General features: G+C 36.4%; 1 protein-coding gene across 1 annotated transcript; it reads right to left on the bottom strand.

Moving 5' to 3' along the window:
• Positions 1 to 14782: 14782 nt before the first annotated feature.
• Positions 14783 to 15250, bottom strand: LOC118348734. Its single transcript, XM_035690973.1, has one exon. The coding sequence runs from the start codon at positions 15248 to 15250 to the stop codon at positions 14783 to 14785; it is 468 nt and encodes a 155-aa protein (XP_035546866.1).
• Between the last annotated feature and the right edge of the window lie 4113 nt (positions 15251 to 19363).

Genomic DNA, 19363 nt, shown 5'->3' with positions numbered 1-19363 from the left:
TCGGCCGGTTCCTGACTCCGGCGGCCGGTCTGGTCGGTTCCCGGCCGGTTTGGGCGATTTTTGTACACCCCTAGTTATTATAGTAGCACAAAATGCACATCCTATATGGTTGCTGTCTTTATTTTTTTTTTTTAAAATGCACGTCCCTAAGCTTCGCAAACCACAGAGAGACACAAAAGTATCAGAGCAGCCATTGCATCTTCCTTCCGAAGCCAAAATAATGGAAAAACAAACACATTGAGTGAGAGAGAGAGTGTGTGTAGGCAGAGAACTAGACCCAAGTTGAAGAAGCTTCATCAAGGAGATTCAAGCAAAGCTTGCTTTCCAAGCCAACAACTCGAAAAGTTCTCTTTTTTTTTTTTTTAAATTTTATTTAATGCTGGTGGTTCTGCCATTAATAAAAACTTTCACGCCCTTTCCCATGAGAAATCGGTTGGTCCTCTCACGGAAAAGCATTCCGCGTTCAACCATCTCTCACGGTCCTCTAAAGCCCCCATACATTCACTAGCTCAGTAGCCACTTCTTCCATGGCTGATTTAAGGGGTTTGAGGGTTTTCATTGTGCTTACTTTTTGTTTGTTGTAGTGTAATAACTCTCGAGTGTTTGCAATTTTGGACCCGATTGATTTTTTGGCTTTGCAATCGATCAGGAAGGCTTTGGCCGACTTGCCTGGTTCGAACTTCTTTGCTACATGGAACTTCACGTCCGATCCGTGTAATTTCATCGGAGTTTACTGTGATTCCGGTAAGGTTATTGCGCTCAACCTGGGTGACCTGAGGGTGGGCTTGCCAGGACTGACCGGTCGGATTGACCAGGCGATTGGGAAACTGTCTGCACTGGCCGTAGTTCTCTTTAGCAGAAATAAGCGATATTCAAACTGCACAATCAGAGGATGGGTCGACGGGAACCACAGGGGTGGGGGTGGGGGATGATGCTTGGGGAGGGAAGAACAAAAGATGGGTGAAGGGGAGGGAGGAGAGGAAGAAAAGAGTTTCAAATGGAAAATTTGTTGTGAACTGAGAGAGGGAAAAAAAATGCCTTGGCGACACGTTAGGTGTGCGATGGATGCTCTCAAACAGTGGCTGTTACTAAGATTTCTTTTTTTGCTTAAAATACAATAGCCATTAAGAGTGGTCGGAGGGCCTCCACATCTGACCCACCCGCTACACTTATCCCATCCCCGCCTACACAATATGCACGACAGTAATACAGATGGATGTCCACATGCATTTGGGTGCCCAGAGACGAGGTCTGAGATAAATAATGCTAGATTAGGACATACAACATTAAAAACAAGTGAGACCAACATTAAAAAAGAATTAATTTTTTCAAGCGTATCTCACTTTTTTAAGGCATCTATATGGGATTTGCACGTTCTAGTTGTATAAATAATTTTAAAAAATATTACTCTTATTACAAAAACGTTGTGCACCATACTCCATCTTGCATTATTAGCATTAGCATCATAATTATTATTGTTATAAAAATCATCGGACTAACTTTTGTATCTAAGTTATACAGCTTTAATCATACAAGATAAAATGAAAACTTAGGATCGTAAGTTGAAAGTGTTTTAGATTACAAAGCCGCTTTGTAGCAATCCATTTGAAAATAAGCCTTTAACAGCCTCTAATAATACTCTACCACATTAGCAATTACACACAAATCAAAATAAGCTCATTATACTACATAATAAACACATCTTCCTGTCGCCCAAGAACACCATCTTCATGTTAGAATTTCACTGCCCAAGAACACCATCTTCATGTTAGAATTTCACTGCCCAAGAACACATCTTCCATCCGCACCACTTTTACTGACTTTTTTATTCTTTATTTTTCTACTTTTCGTCAAAATTCAAGGGTGTAAAAGAAAACCAGTGAACCGGTGGGTTTGGTCCGGTACCGAATTTGGTTTAGTTTAGTAGCAGTTTTATTTTTCTTAAAATTGGTTAAAATTGGTCTGGTTCAAATTTTTCTTTTTCTAAAATCGGACCTGACCGAAACGGACCTGTTCATGTATATATATTATAATTTTTTATATTGTATATAATTTTTATATATAATATATAATTATATATAAAATAGTTTTGTATTATATGATAAATTACTAATTAATATAATATTAAATTTTAAAATCTTATATCATTATAGTATATTGTCTTAATAGTTATACTAATACTATATCACTATATATTATAATATATCACTATATTATATATTATGATATATCACTATAGTCTATAATATAATATATCACTATAATCTATAATACAATTATAATATAGTACAATGTATTATCACTATAGTATTATATACTATAATATACTATTATATATATATTATATAATATATTATATAGTATATTAAAATTGAAAAACTGGACTGGAACCAGTAAAACCGGAAGTACTGGTTTAGGAGGATAACTAGTGTGGAATCGATTATTGAAAATGCAAAATTGGTGCATATAGATAAAATCCCAAATTTTATCCAAAATCAGACCAAACTGGACCCGTTACACCCCTATCAAAATCCATAGATAAACTTTCTCTTTCTTCACCAATTTCCTGTTGAGATGGTTCCTCTCCATTCCCTTCTTAGAATCCAAGTTCTCTCTCTCAACAACTACAAGAAAAAATACCCCAACTTTAACATAATCGTGCTCAAAGCAGTGACTATCAAGCTGCACTACAACAAATCCTGATCCCCTCTTTCGAAACCCAGACAAAGCCCCCCTCCCAGATCCTTCCAATGGAAATAAAAAGATCAGATCAAATAAAAAGAGAAAAAATATCAACTGACCTAGACTCGGAGGAAGAGGAGGCAACCACCACAACCATCGGAGGGATCTATCGAAGGTGGGCGGCATTGTTCTCAATGTCTCACCATCACCCCCTTACCAGACCCATCTAATCTCAACAGCAAGGGAATCCATCGAAGGTCGCGTTCCTTGTGTGACGACGGAGAGAGGGGGCAAAGACGGTCACATTCCTCGTGCGACGACGGAGAGAGGAGGCAAAGAGAATGGCAGAGAGGGGGAGATGAAATTTCGTAAAACTAGGTTTTGGGGGGAGAGAATGAGAGGGGATGAGGGCTAAGGGAGCCATCTGCGTGCGTGCGATGGGGGCACATGGTAGGTATGCTGAGGCTACGTGTAAATCTCCTATTGGAGAGCTATTTTTTGAATATAAACAGATGGACCGTTTTAAAGATGAACTCTTTATATTATTATCTCTATCATTTCTCTAACCACAATAACACAAACACCCCATATTGTGTATATCCAAATCCTCACTCCCTCCTTTACTCTAAGGGTTTTTGTTTTTTGTTTTCTTTTATGTTTTATGTTTTTTTGTTTCTTTTCTAAAATGGAAAACAATTGACCTAGCGAAACCACATCTCATGTAGGCAATCAAATGCTCCCCCAAAGTAGAGTGTGGGCTTCTTGTGCCTCTAGTCTCCTAGCACGCCCCTCTGCTAGGGCACGTGCGACCAACGTGTCAGTCATTTTTTTTTATGCTTCTTAACTATTGACAAAATACATTGTCCATCCAACCATCCATATTTGTTTATCTTACTTTGTTTTCAAAAACCGGCATGCTCTTTTATTTGGGGCAAAGAAAGTACATTTCTCAAATCAACCTTTTAAAACAATCCACAGAAATGCAACCTCTCCAAATATAGTGTGAAAAATTCTTTTTATCAGTCATTATTCACTATTCCACATCTCACATATGATGTGAATTTTTTTTTTTTAGAATGTAGGAATATTTTTCATAAGGTATGTGGTGTAACTATATTTCAAAACTATGGAGACTTCGAAATGGTCCATAACCTTTCTTGCCCTATCATGACTTGGGATACTCATTTCAATCATAGAAGTGATACAATTACAAAAAAATCACACAAAATTAAACTCACAAAATAATATTATTTTTATATAATACGTTAGATCTATTCTACAATGAAAGTAGATCTATAATCTAACAAATAACATCAAACTTACAAAATAATGTTTGTACTCTCACGACTTGCTGCCGTCCTTAATTCTCAAAGATCCAACTCTGTCACTAAAAGGATTCTATTACCTTTTTTTTTTTTTAAATCTCCTTTTACATCAAAGCAGACCCATTAACCGTGAGCGATTCTCGAATAATAATATAAATTCCAAAGAATAAAAAGGTTCAAATAATTATAAAAAACAGGCCAATAGAAAAAACATTAAAAAAAACATATGAACAGATAAAATAAATAATTGCCAGCCACATTAAACATTATTAAATCGACAACGACAAAGGATATATATAATTGAAAGGTAGCTAGGACAGCAAGATCATGAAGATGCCGCCGGCTTATGAGACAAACCAAAGGGCCGGGGTTATGATATTTTCACGTCATATTCTCACCTTGGGGGTCTTGTGACTGAATTAAAATCTACCAAGATATATATTTTTATTTGGGGTTTTAATTTTTAGGATTTAAAAATATTAGGAGATATAAAGATATAAAATATGAATATTTAAGATAAAATATGAATATTTACTTGAACATTGGCTTTCTCTCATTATTGTTTAATTAATGCTTGATTATAAATATTAAATAATTCATAATAAAAAACAGTGATCTTCTAATTATTTGATGCTAGAGATAATAAAAGAATGATAAATAATATTAATTTAATAAAAATATCAAATTCATTAAATTTTGGCCACGAGGAAAAGAAGTTATGAAAGACTTTGGATGGATGTGATACAAGTGAAAGAAGGGATAAAATAAAATAATGAGATGGAACCTAAGTAGGGTTGTGCATGCATCGATCCAGGCCGGTTTTTTTTTTTTCGGGTCCAATTCAGAATCTGGAAAACCAGGTTCATTTGGGTGGATATCTTCATTGATTTTGTACCCGTCCCTATACGGATGTGGATATCGGGTTTTACGTTTAAGAAAATTTGCCTATAGATGAAACAAGATGGCTTTGTGTTTGTAACCTTCCTAAATAAAATAATTTGTTGACAACTCGGGAAACTGGATATTTAAATTTTTATAACCAGATAAGGTAGGGTACTACTTGCTTGAGTTATAACTAGGTTAACCCAGATGAATACTCAGATCGCATTATAAATTACCCATATGCTGATGATCTGGGCCGTCTCATGACTAAGTACACGGGATCTGGGTTTACACCCTTACTTTTCAGAGATGACTCTCAACCTATGCCTTTCTATCATCTAATATATATGGAATCTGACTTTAACAACCAAGATTGCTGTCTTTGTATGGAAACTATGGCGTAGTGCATGGATTGCCACTTGATGATAGAATACAACAATGCATAATCCATCTGGCTACCATATATATATATAATATATATGTGTGGCTGTTGTAAAATCACTCAGAATCTTATCTCTCATGTGTTCATGAATTGAAATTTAGTAATATCGCGAGTGTGACAGTTCTTTTTTTCCTGTTTTGGCTGCTCCCACATGATTGTGATCTGGCGCGCATGGATGGCAAGACAAATTAGCCATATCTTTGTGGTGTTTCTTTAAAGGTTCTGAACAATTGCATGCACATGATCATTGTCCAATTGGTTCCGGTCCATCATTCTTTGGAAAACTTGATTGCCTAGAAATAATGCAAAAAGATTGAAGGGTTATAATATACTTCGATGAGGGCTAGCTATCATCCGAAACCTATCGTCTCACAGCAAGTTCTAATGTCCAAATCCACATGATCATCCCTACTCTTATAGTTGATATTAGAAAATCTCATTTGATTAAAAGAGAAACGTTTCTTATCACATGTTGGTGTGTGGTGCGGGAATGATAAGTAGCATTTCTTTTGATTAAATGGTCTTAATATAGATAGAGAACTTTTGCAACACATGGAGCCAGCTTGGGCAATACAAAATGTTTGGCATCTCTTTCACATCCCTCAAATTAAGCATATGTTAGGCATTCTGGCTATAGACAAACCAGGTCTACAGTGTTTCCGACATTAGCTTCTGAATAATCAATGCTTTTGTTTATGCCACTAATAATATAGTTTTTATATAAAATTATGACCCAAGCAGTGATGTATAGCAAGTTAGTGACGTGTTTGGCATTCTCAAGAGAAAATTAAGAAGAAAGAGACAGAAGAGGATAGTTTTAAAGATCAGTTGCGTGGTGCCTTAGATCTCTTGACGTTTGGAGTTTTTGGAGTGCATTGAACAGGAGAGCCGAAAGATGGCGTCCGTCCAAAAAACCAAAATATTCTATAGCCGTTTGTCGTGTCCACCTTAAATTCTAAAGCCTACCTAAATTAACAAATATGACTTCGAATTTGAGGACCATTTGACAAAGACTGAGCACTTCAAAGCATGATACGTGTATTTGACAATTGACCCGACGATTCCAAGCCTCTTAATTCTTAGCTGTTGCTATAAATGACCATACTTTCTAAACAAATAGCCAACTCAAAGTTTAATGAAGAATATGATAAAAAAAAATATAATAATTTTAATACTATTTTAAACAAATCATAGTATTGAAACTTCAATTATTGTTGAATTCAGTTAATAAACGGTGTCGTTCTTTTAAAAAAATAGATAAACAGTATTAATCCATTTTCGTTGATAAAAGTTTTATTATTCAATGGAAAATGCTTGATAAACAAATTAGAAAGAAATTTCTTACAAAATGATTGTGGCTTAATCATGTGATTTGTTAGATTGTAAATAAATAGGATTGTTTATCTAGGCTGGATTTTTTTCCTACCTAGTTCGAAACCTGATTATCCGAGTTCCGACCAGGTTCCGGTTACAGATTTTGGGCCGGAAATTGGATCGACCTACCTGGGCCCGGTATGGTTATAAACCCAAGTACCGGGATTAAAATGGGCACCCGTTTTCCATTAAAAAACATGCAAAACACTGTAACCACCCCCCAAAGATCGATCTGACTCTCTCTTTCATCTAAACCCTAGCTCCCGCCGCTCATTCTCTCTTGCGTCAATACTCTCGCTCCTGCTGCTCAGCTTTCTTCTTCTTTTTTGCCTCCCTCTCTCTCTCTCTCTCTCTCTCTCTCACACGTCTAAACCCTACCTTTGCTCCTGTCGAAACCCTCCTCCTTCTCTCCATCTTATAATTTTCTTCCTCCTCCTTCTCTCCATCTTCTCATTCTCTCCCTCCTCCTCCTTCTCACATCTTTCTAGCTTTCTTCTCGCAAGCCTATGGCCAGGTTTCTATGTTCCATAGCCATGGTTTGGTCGTTCGTCTCTTTGTGAGATCCTTGATGGTTAGCCTTCAAGAACCATCATGGCCGCAGCAAGACGTGGCTTTGAGTTGTTTTTACTTTTTTTGTTTTGGATCTACTCTTAGATTTGATCCCATAATTCGTATTTTATTTTCTATTAGTAGATCTTAGAATCCTTAATGTGATTTGATATCTAAGTGTATGACATTTGCTATCTCTTTTCTTCAAGGCATTGGTTATAGTAACTAGTGATTAGATCTTAAATAATATGCAAGCTATTTTCTGAGTTTTTGAATATGAGGTCAAGAAGTCTTTCAGACAACTTGCTTTACAGGTACAGTGTTAATTTATTGAATAATAGGAACTCATTTGTGTTTGATATGATTCATCTTGTTTTGGGTATTGTTGATTTGATTTGAATTTAGGAGTTCCATTTTAGATCTAGTGATTGAAAAACTGATTTTTCCTTTTTCTTTTAAAAAAATACATTTATTTTTTGGAATTTATTGCAGATTATTATTTTTATCCTTGCTCAATTCTATTGGCTTTGTAGCCCTTTTTCTTGAAAATGAGGGAAAACACCCATTATGCATTTCTAATGCCATCTAGTGCTTCATACTATGGGTTATATCTAGTTTGAAAAATATCAAATTCATCTTTTGCAAGGAAAAGTGAGACCTCTGATATCTTTTCCATGCATATGAAATGAATGGAGGCAAAAGTAATGTCTAAGATCAGTATATAGTAAAGAGAAAAGAAAAAGAAACACTTCATTCTTTCGATCTGTATGTGGATTGCTTGTATGAAAAATTATTGTGAAATTATCATTTTGGAGAGCTCGCTTGTATGAGAAATTCCTGCAACTCTATTGTGTCAATAATAGTTATATGTGATAAAAGTTGACTTGCTGTTGAAGTCTGGTTATATAGCTTGGGTTCAAGTCCTCCCAATTGCTTGAACATTGTCTTTGCCTTGTGCGACTTCCAAACTAACAATTGGTTGTTGTTCATGAAAGAAAAATGGGTGAAAAGATTAACTTAATCTTTAGTTGATACTCTTGATGATTTGGCTTAGGAAAGCCCTGATCTATTCCAGACTTTCTAGGATTTATATGGCTAAACTCTAGGAATGTGATTTATTGGCATGAGCAATGATACCCTTACACCTCATTTACTATTACTTAACTATCTAGTTATTTTTTCCTTTTACTATTTGAATATAGATTAAAAATCTCAAAACATGACCTTCTTGCATAATATAAAAATAAATAAATTCAATCAACCAATGTTATCATGTAAATTAATTCAAACTAATTTCAGTTTTATAAAAATGGACACAAAGAGCAAAATAAGGTCAACTTTTATAAAATTAAATTTATTTTTAATTAAATTACATGATTATGTTAGTTGATTGAATTTATTTTCTTTTAGATTATGCAAGAAGGTCATATTCTGATATTTTTAATCCAGATTCAAAAAGTAAAAGGAAAAAGAAAAATAACTTGGTAGTAAAGCAATAGTAAAGGAAATATAAATGTATCATTACCCTGTTGGCATATTTACTAATCGACTCTAGGCACTATAGTGTGAATGCTCCTTTGAGATGGGAATGCCTTTGAAGATGTTGAAAGATGCTGAATGAAATTTCATTGGATGATGAGATCGCTTTTGTTGCTTGGGTATGATGCCATGCTTTCTTAAATAATTTAATCTACAGTAGGTGGTTAATTTTGAGTTAGTTTTTGTTCTATCCCCATCAAGTTCTAATTATGCACCATAAGTATGTTGATTGTGTTGTGTCTCAAACAAAAGTGGTTCTCAATCTTCTGAGGTGATTGATGCTACATAGTTGGGCATGAGTCTTGGTTCAATGGCATCATATCAGTTACAACTGCTATGTAATTTTGTTATGGTGCCTGATGTGGAATAATTGGCCCTCTGTTTTGTTTGCAATGGCAGGTGGGGTGGTGCTCAAAATTGGCAACCAATCTACTCTTTATGTTTGGGCTTTTGTTGGTTTATTAGTGACGGAAATGATCACTTCAAGCATCACTTTGGAAGACCATGCTACTATTTTGTAACAAATATCTTTGCAATTTTGTGTTTTGTTATGTAATGTATAACTATAAAAAAAAATGTAATATATAGTGGATTGCATTGTGTGTTGCATTTTAAATGATGAATATTGGATTTTTTTTTTGTTTTATATTTATGTGGCATGTAATTCAGTAATGGTGTCATTAATGCGGTGTGGTTCCCTGACTTCGTGTCTAGTCCTTACGAGTCGTAGATGGTCTCATGTCGAATGGATTGATGGCCTTTCGTATTTCCCGCTGCGCTCTGCGCACGTCTATGGGTTCTAAAAGCGATCATAGACTGTCATGTCGATCTGTCCTACCAATTGTTCGGCACTCCTTCCTGATAGACGTTCCATCCACTAAGAAGATTGGGGGCCCTTGGGCCTGGTATTGGGCCTAGACCCAATGGGCTTTAGGCAATGGGGAAAATCCCCTTACTGTTACCCTGTCAATTCCTATCGGACTGGTCCGAGGGGGATTCTTTCTTCTTCGCTTAACCATTCACTTTGCTAGAGATCTTGGCCCTCTTTTTTGTGTGCTGAGCGACCGTCTGTGTTACATCCACATGGCAACGAGGCCTCAGTTACGTTTTTGCATTGAGTGGTGCCTCTTCGATTTCTGCTTCATAACTTTGTGATATGTAGCCACTAATTCTGCACATCGTATCGACAAATATATTCTGCAGCGGTTGCAACAATCAAGAGATTCTGGTAATTTATGGGACACGTGGTGGTATGTAGATTTATGGTGTCTCAAGAGGTCAAAGACCAACCCCGCCTATACAAGGACCCTCTTCCATGTTGGGAAACCTATTATACTCACTCTGCATTTTTTTCTTCATTCTGTGACTCTTGCTTTGCGGCTTGGGTTCTTAGTTCCTTTGTCTTTCTTCCCTTTTCTTCTGAAATTCCTTTGCATCTTCTTCTATCTTTCATGGCTCTGAAAAAATATTCACACCCTGCTAGACAAGTGGGGTCCTTTGGCGATGTCCAGGCTGCTGTGGTGTCACCTTGGACGACTACACAGGATTTTCATGGCGATTGGTGGTGACCTCCACTGAACTGGAGGAGTTGAGGGTGACTTATATGATCCCCTCAAAGGTGGAGCTCGTGGTGCCTTCCCCTACCGACGTAGTGGTGGACTCTGAGGGCTATGGCACCAAGGTGGCGGTGTACCCTGCTAGGTTCTCTAGCAGCCTCAGGTTGCCATTTTGCCAACCTATGCTGGAAGTGCTGGGCTTTTTTGAGTTCGTGCCTAGTCAACTTCCTCCCCTCACACGGAGGATTCTAGTCTCGTGTTGTGTTATATGGCGCCGCGCTTTTGAAGAGGCTAAGTCCGATTTCTCAGATCTTATGGCCTGTGAGTTTTTCATTACTCACAACATTGTGCAAAAGGGCTAGCACATCTATAGTTTTCAGCTGGTCTAGTAACTGGTTCGGGTGGAGGCACGACATACTGTTGTGAAAGAATATACCCGTAAATTCTTCTTCTTGTTTGGTGATGGGTGGGAGTTCTCAGTCTGGCAGACCCTTAGACTCCTATTTTATGTATATGCCAACTGGGGCATTGTAGACGACGACTTGAGCAGTCGCCTGGAGCCCAAGCCGGCAAGATGAATCATTGACGAATACTTGTCAGGGCTTTATAGGACGTGCATCATCGTTCTCTACCTGGAAGCTGGTGAATTCAGCGAAAAAGTCTGCTAACTAGGGGTGTAACTGGTCAGGTTTGGTCCAGTTTTGGACAAAATTTGGGACCGAGCCGGTACGCACCGGTTTTGCATTTTCAAGAACTGATTCGCACCAGTTACCCCATAAAGTGGTACTTCTAGTTTTACCGGTTCCGGTCCAATTGGGTCTGGTTTTCAGGTTTTAATATACTATATACTATATTATAAAATATATAATAGTATATAATACTATAGTGATAATATATTGTAGTATATTATAATATATATTATAATTGTATTATAGACTATAATGATATATTATAATATATTGTAATATATAGTGATGGGTAATGCTACTGGCCCTGCTCTAATGTCCCGTTGTGATATCCCACTCGACGTGGCTGATACTTTATTCATTTTAAAACACACAAAGTAACGGTATTTCATTCATTCTGGCCTTTCTCCTGCGCATATGCCTCTGCACGTTTTCTCTCTTGCCCATCAACCATTGACCCCGTGAGCCCATCGATCATCTTTGACCACATCTCCCCTCCCCTCCATCTCCGACCACAACATTTTTTTTCCTCCACTTCGCCCTCCCCAGACCCATCGAATTCACCCTCCCAGCCCCACCAGTTCGCCGTCCCTAGCCCCACCAGTTCGTGGTCCCCTCTTGGCCATCTCTTCGACGGAATCTCCAAGGTAATTTTTTTATTTTTGTTAATCTCAGTTTCCTTCCCCTGCACTATGGAGGCCAAAATGTTGTAATTTTTTTTTGTTTATTTTGTCTGGATTTTTTTCTTCTTCTGAGCTATGTTGCAAATGCATTGTTATGATCCATGCTTATTGTACCTAAGGAAGGGAATGGAAATTGAATGATGGAGACATTTGCGAAAAAAGGGACTGTAGTTTATATGTTTGTGAAAATGCTTATGAGAATTGAAATTCCTGTGAAATGGAATGGTCTCTCGGTTGTCATGTGACTCGGTCTCAAATGTACTTCCAAGTGTAGAAGTGTCAAGTTGTATCAATGATAAGTCCAGGATCGTATTCCACAGGGACAAAGGATTATCAAAGCATTTGTGAAATTTAATTGGAAAGTATGATGATGTATGAGAAGTGTAAAGAAGTAAAATGAAGTATAAAACTCTTTCTTTTTTATTTTTTTTTTATGTATGTATAAACAACGAGCAAAAAGGATTTTACTATATTTCTTTGAAAATGAATTAAGAAAAAAAAAGTATGAATTTAAAATTCTCGTAAAATTAAATCAAAACTAGAATTAAAGTTTCTAATCAAAGAGCCAAATTAACAAACACTTGAGTTGGGTATGAAACTCTCATTGTTTCGGTTTCTAGAATATTTTTTCGATTAACAATCCAATCAAGGCATTGATAAAAGGAAAATAAAAAGTTATGCTCAAGTTTTGCAATATTTCCCTAAGGGATTCACAACTTTACTAACCAAACACACTTTAACAATCAACTGAGCGAAGCCTTGATAATTTTCGAGCATTTGCTATGCCTTACGTCAACAACAAATCAAGAGCAAGAACCGCACTCTATTTTCAATTCAAATTTGACTAGCAACAAGTGAAATCAATATTCATCAACAAAATATTGCATTAAATTAGAATCCAAAACAAGTCAAGACTCATTCCACAACTCAAGTTTCAGAAATTAGCTACATATGGTATTTCTAACAGTAAAAATTAATCTAAATAAAGTCATCACAAAATCTGAGAGCAAAAGAAATCTAAATGAATTAAACCCTAGAATGCATAAATTAGCCTCTCAAAGAAAGTGTCCTAGCCAAAATGACCAAGAAAAATAGAGATGGAAGCCGTCGTCCTCAACTGTCCGAAAAGAACCAAAATAAAAACAACAGAAATCAATACTAATGTTCCCAAGTCAAACCAGAAAAAAAGTAGGTAGAAAGCCAGCCAATGCTATATATAAAAAAAAAAATTGAAAAAACAAGAGCCAAATAAACCAACTGAAAATGCCCTGCTCCAAACGAAAACTGAAGAAAAGCCTAAAGAGAGAAAAAAAAAAGGAGCAGAAATCCAAAACTAAGTCTAACCCCAAAATGAGAAACTAAAAACTACTACAAAAAAAATGAAGAAGCCCCCCCTGATTTTTTTCTTTTCCTTTTATCTCTTCCCTCCGTGAGTTCGTTGCGTCTGTCCTGCTTCTCCCACGTCCAGCCGCGTCTCCCAACTGCAGTCCAGGACTTTAGGCGTGCCTCTCGTTCCACTCCCAAAGCAGTACAGGACTTGAGGTGTGCCTCTCCTTCCACTCTCCCAAAAGTGCAGCTTGATTCATGAGGTGTAGGACTCATTAAAGTTGTCTCACGAGGAATGAGATGTGAGGCAGCAGCTTGCTGCACGTGGTCTCTCTTTAGGCCTCAATTCAAATATGTATTTCAAGTCCAGGGGCCTTTATGCAAGGACTTTAGCTTTGTGGGTTCGGTACTTATGGAACTCCAAGTGTAAAATATTTAATTAGAAGTAAAATATTATTTCACTTGTCAAACAAAGTTAATTCACATTATCCAATTAATACTCTTATTTTAACACATAAAACTCTTTTAACCCAATATATTTAAGAGTATTAATACCGCATAATTGACTATTTATCACACCCCCTAACTGACTTTTTGCTAGTCCCTAACAAATAAAGTGAATGAAATCATACCAATGGAAAGTTACTCATCACAATTCCAATAAATCTGAAAATCACATGCCATGAAATAAATTTGTTGAGTTTAAGAACACTAGAGATAGATTAATCTGAATTTTTGTATCAACTGGAAGATTTATACACTATTTAGTTAATCGACCAAGGGAATGAAATGTAACAAAGTTGCTTTCCTTTAACTGCATGGGAATAAGGTTAGAATTCTAAGATCAACTACCAAGAGGCATTAATAGTTTCAATCACAGCGGCTAATCTAAGATAACCACATGGTTTTACTCTAATTCAAAACCATTGTAGTAGCGGCTTTCGAGCTATTACACTTTAAAAGGCACCTATTCTTTTATTTAGTAAGGACCTCGGTAATAGGCAGCCTTTTACAAAACACAAATGTAAACCATGCATGAAAACCTTCTTATTTCACTTATTTTCTTTTTATTTTCTTTCTTTCTTTCTTTTTTAATCACTGGCTTGTCCATTTTCTCATTTAATACACTTCAGATTTCTTCCTAAGCCATTAGGATATAGTTCATTAGAGTCTCAAATAACTGAAGTGAAAATCAACAAATAATAACCCAATGCAATCTTTCTAAGCATTTTGGGCATGTGTTATGTGTTTTAGCAAAGCTTTTGACATCTTTTCGTTGGTTTAAAAACTAAATAAAATAGATAAGTCCCTCTTTTGACCTATACTCAGATTTGCACTACATTCTACATATTCCATGACCTCAACAAATCATTTTTCAGTTCACTTTCTAGCATGTAAAATTCAAAAATAAGGATTTTAATCTGATTTGAACTCATTACCAGCACTCCCCCAAGGTGAACCAACATATGTCTAAGGCATGCAAACAGAAAAATAAATTCTCTTCCACACCCCCAACTAGATTGTAGCATTGTCCTTAATGATGCAAGAGAAATGAAAGAATTTACACAAAGAGAGTTAAGGGGCAAGACAGCTAATAAAAGAACCAAGTAGTTGAAGAAAAATTGAAGGAAAAAGGAAAGGGAAGTACCTGGGTAGCTTTGAAAGGAATGCAGCCAAAACAAAAGTAAAAACTGAACAAAAGAAAACAATGAAAAAAAATGGACAGATCACAAAACCATTAATTAGAATCAAGCAAATGTATAGTAGATTCCTCAGGTGCAAAGTTAGAAATAAAAGGCTTGAGCCTTTGACCATTAACCTTAAAAATGTTACCATTGAGAGGATTCATTATCTCTATAGAACCACGAGGAAAAACAGTTTGTACCACATAAGGTCCACTCCACCTAAACCTTAACTTACCAGGGAACAAGTGTAACCGGGAATTGTACAATAACACTTGTTGATCAAGCTCAAAAGTCTTACGTTGGATGTGTTTGTCATGGAAGTTCTTGGTTCTTTCTTTGGACAACTTAGAGTTGTTGTAGGCATCCATCCTCAACTCATCCAACTTAGATAGCTGCAATTTTCTCACACAACCAGCTTCATCAATATTGAAATTACATTGCTTAATGGCCCAATATACTCCATGTTCCAGCTCTATAGGCAAATGGCAAGCCTTACCATACACTAGTCTATATGGAGACATGCCCGAAATGGTTTTAAAGGCTGTTCTATAAGCCCACAAGGCACCAGACAATCTCAAAGACCAATCCTTCCTGTTTGGGCTAATTGTTTTTTCAAGGATGTTTTTAATTTCCCTATTAACTAGTTCAGTCTGTCTATTGGTTTGAGGATGGAAGGGAATAGAGATTTTGTGATGGATATCATACTTCTTTATTAAGGTCGAGAAATGCTTGTTACAAAAATGAGTGTCATTATCACTGATTATGGCTTTAGGCATGCCAAACCTTGCAAAAATATTTTCTTTCAAAAATTTTGAAACAACTTGATGATCATTAGATTTGCAAGGGGCTACCTCGACCCACTTAGAAACATAGCCAACATTAATCAAAATGTATAAATAGCCATAAGAAGAAGGAAATGGTCCCATAAAATCTATCCTCCAACAATAAAGAATTTCAATCACTAGTATGGGTTGCATGGACATCATATTTCTCCTAGTGATTCCTCCTAATTTTTGACAAGATTCAGAAGTTTTACAAAAACTAAAAGCATCATTGAACATAGTTGGCCAATAAAATCTACTTTGAAGAATTTTAGCCACTGTTTTGTGGGCTGAAAAATGCCCACCACAAGCTTTCATATGGCAAAAAGTTAAAACACCAGAAATTTCATTATTAGGCACACAATTCCTAATGATTTGATCTGAACAGTACCTAAAGAGGTATGGATCATCATAGAAAAAATACTTAGTTTCAGCCTCTTGATGTCTTGAGCAGTCCATTGAGAAGGAGTTTTTCCTGTGACCAGAAAATTTACAAGGTCAGCATACCATGGTAAAGTCTCAATTGAAAATAATTGTTCATCAGGAAAATAATCAGAAATTAAAGGAAACTGCTCAGAAACTTCAGGTATAAGGCGAGAAAGATGATCTGCCACCACATTTTCTACTCTTTTTTTGTCTTTTATTGTAAGATCAAATTCTTGCAATAGGTGTATCCATCTTACCAGCCTCGGCTTGATGTCTTTTTTTGACAATAAAAGTTTCAAAGCTGCATGATTAGTGAACCAAGAAGATATGATCTAAACTGATCCAATGCAAAGACTATAGCTAGTAATTCTTTTTCTGTAGTGGAATAATTCTTTTGGGCAGCATTCAAAGTCTTACTAGCATGTATATGACATATGGTAGCTTATCTTTTCGCTGTCCAAGTGCAGCCCCCACTGCAAAGTCACTTGCATCACACATTAATTCAAAAGTGACCAATCTGGGGGCTGAATGATATGTGCGGTGGTGATAAATGTTTTCAGCTGATCAAAGCAATTTTGACACTTTTTGGTCCTTTCAAACTTGACATCATGCATTAAAAATTGACACAGAGGCTTAGAGATAAAGCTAAAATTCATTATGAACCTTCTATAAAAACCGGCATACCTTAAAAAAGATCTAACACCTTTCACATTTTTAGGTGCAGAAAAATTTGATTAAAATCTATTTTAGCTTTATCTACCTTTATGCCCCTCGGAGATACAATATGCCCCAAAACTATCATTGTCTTACCATAAAATGGCATTTTTTTCAATTTAATATCAATTGTTTTTCTTCACACCTTTTCAAAACAGTTTGTAAATTAGACAAACACGCATTAAATGTTTTCCCAAAAATTCAAAAATTGTCCATAAAAACCTCAACAATGTCCTCAATCAAGTTTCTGAAAATGCTTAACATTCATATTTGAAAAGTAGTCGGGGCATTGCATAGCCAAAATGACATTCTCTTGAAGGCAAAAGTCCCAAAAAGACAAGTGAAGGTGGTCTTCTCTTGATCCTCAGGGGCTATTTCTATTTGATAATAGCCAGAGAAGCCATCTAAGAAATAATAATATTCATGCCCTGCCCCTTTTTCTAAAACTGGTCAAGGAAAGGCAAGAGAAAATGGTCATTTCTAGATGTTGTATTTAATTTCCTATAGTCTACACACATTCTCCAACCTGTGGTCTCTCTAGTAGGCACCAATTCTCCCTTGTTATTTTCCACCACAGTTATACCAGATCTTTTTGGTACAACTTAGATTGGGCTAACTTATTTGCAATCAGCAATGGGATAGATGATGCCTATGTCTAACAATTTTAAGACATTTTTTACCACCTCTTTCATTATGGGGTTTAGGCTCCTTTGCATTTCTCTATAGGGTTTTGAATCCTCTTTCAAATATATCTTATGTGTGCAAATAAACAGACTTATTCCTTTGATATCAGCAATGGACCAGCCAATGGTTGATTTGTGTTGTGCCAAAATTTCCAGCAACTTACTCTCTTGGTCAGGGGTTAAGAGTGCAAAAATACCACCGGGAATGAATTTTCTGGCCCAAGGTAGGCGTATCTCAGCTTCAAGGGTAGTGGCTTTAATTCCAGCACTGGGGTCTTTTCATTGGAGGGTTGTGCCAAGGCTTGTAATGCTGGTAGTGGCTCAAATTTGAGCTTCCACTGCATCTCATTTGAATTTCTTGCAGCACAAAGAGAAGAAAATTGATTAGTGGATTCCATTAAATCAAGGGAGTCTTCTAAATCCTCCCAATGTTTATCACAATTGTAATCAAATAAATAATTCTCAGAAAGTAAGGATTCCAATGCACTGACTTCTTCAACGTCTACAAGTTCTTGAGGTTGCCTGCACAAGTTAAAAATATTCAATTCTAAAGTCATATTCTCAAAACTCAACTTTAAAACACCACTCATACAATTAATTATTGCATTAGAAGTTGCTAGGAATGGTCTTCCTAAAATCGTAGGTGGTGAAGAGTTTGAGTGGGATGACAACTTCATATCCAATACCTTAAAATCCACAGGGTAATAGAATTTATCTACTTGGACCAAGACGTCCTCAACAATACCCTTAGGAATTTTTATGAATCTATCGGCAAGCTGCAAAATGATGGAAGTGGCTTTTAATTCCCCTAGCCCCAATTGTTCATACGCACTATAAGGTTGCAAATTAATCCCCGCACCTAAGTCTAGTAGGTGATCCAGAGTCCTTGTACTAGGTGGTGTGTGATTTTGAATAATGAAACTAACTTGCTCAGTGAGAAAAACCTTTTTCTAAACATTTAGTTTGCGTTTCACAATGCATAAATCCTTTAGAAACTTGGCATAAGTAGGAATTTTTTTAATAGCATCAAGAAGTGGAATGTTAATCTTAACTTGTTTAAAAATTTCTAGGATTTCAGCATACTGTTTTTCTTTATGCAAAGAAAGCAAACAATGTGGAAAATGTGCAGGTTTGGGACATGCATCATTATTTGGATCTAAAGTGCTTGACTCACCACTAACTAAAGGAGGGTTAGCTTTTTTACCTAAATTTCCTGCACTATGGGCAGGGATATCCACAACCTTACCATTTCTCAAAGTTGTAATTGCTTTCACTGATCTCACATTCTCCTCTTCACCATAATTCTGAGATGGTTGACATTGCCCTTGTGGATTGGGATGGGGTTGAGTTGGGAATTTGCCCTTCTCTTTGTTACTTAGAGTAGTGGTCACTCTAGTGAGGGTCCTTTGATCTCGTTGATGGCCTGGGCATTTTGGTTGTTGATCGTGGTCTAACTTTGCATAAATTGTTGTAGGCTAACAGTTAGTTGCTGAAAGGAGTCTTCTACTCCCTTTTTCTGCATTGGAGGGGCTAATTTGTAAAATAAGAAGGTCCCGAGCATTGGCCAGCTGCTACATAAGGTGTGTACTGACTTTGTCCTTATGTAGATGGCCTAGGTTGTTCATTTTTCCAGCTGAAATTTAGATGATTCCTCCAACCTGCATTGTAAGTATTAGAATAAGGTTCAGAAAAATTCTTAAAAATCATATGCACAGGGTTGGATTGATCAAGCAAAACTTCCTTAAAAGCAAGAATTGTTGGGCATGCATTAGTCACATGCCCTGGATCCTCACATATGTTGCATTTTTCAAAAATTGATGGTAAAACATGCATTTCATTGACTTTCTTAAGCTCTAAAAACTCTAACTTTTTAGACATTAATGCAAGTTTAGCATTTAAATCATCATATTCTTTCAAGTGGTATTTACCACCCCCACTAACACATTTTTGATTTTCATATCTATCATACAAGTCAGAAACATCTCAAGAT

This window comes from Juglans regia, chromosome 1 (genome assembly GCF_001411555.2).
Source record: "Juglans regia cultivar Chandler chromosome 1, Walnut 2.0, whole genome shotgun sequence".
Classification (NCBI taxonomy): Eukaryota; Viridiplantae; Streptophyta; class Magnoliopsida; order Fagales; family Juglandaceae; genus Juglans; species Juglans regia.
The sequence above is the reverse complement of the archived record's forward strand: the minus strand, read 5'-3'. Positions and strand labels throughout refer to the sequence as shown.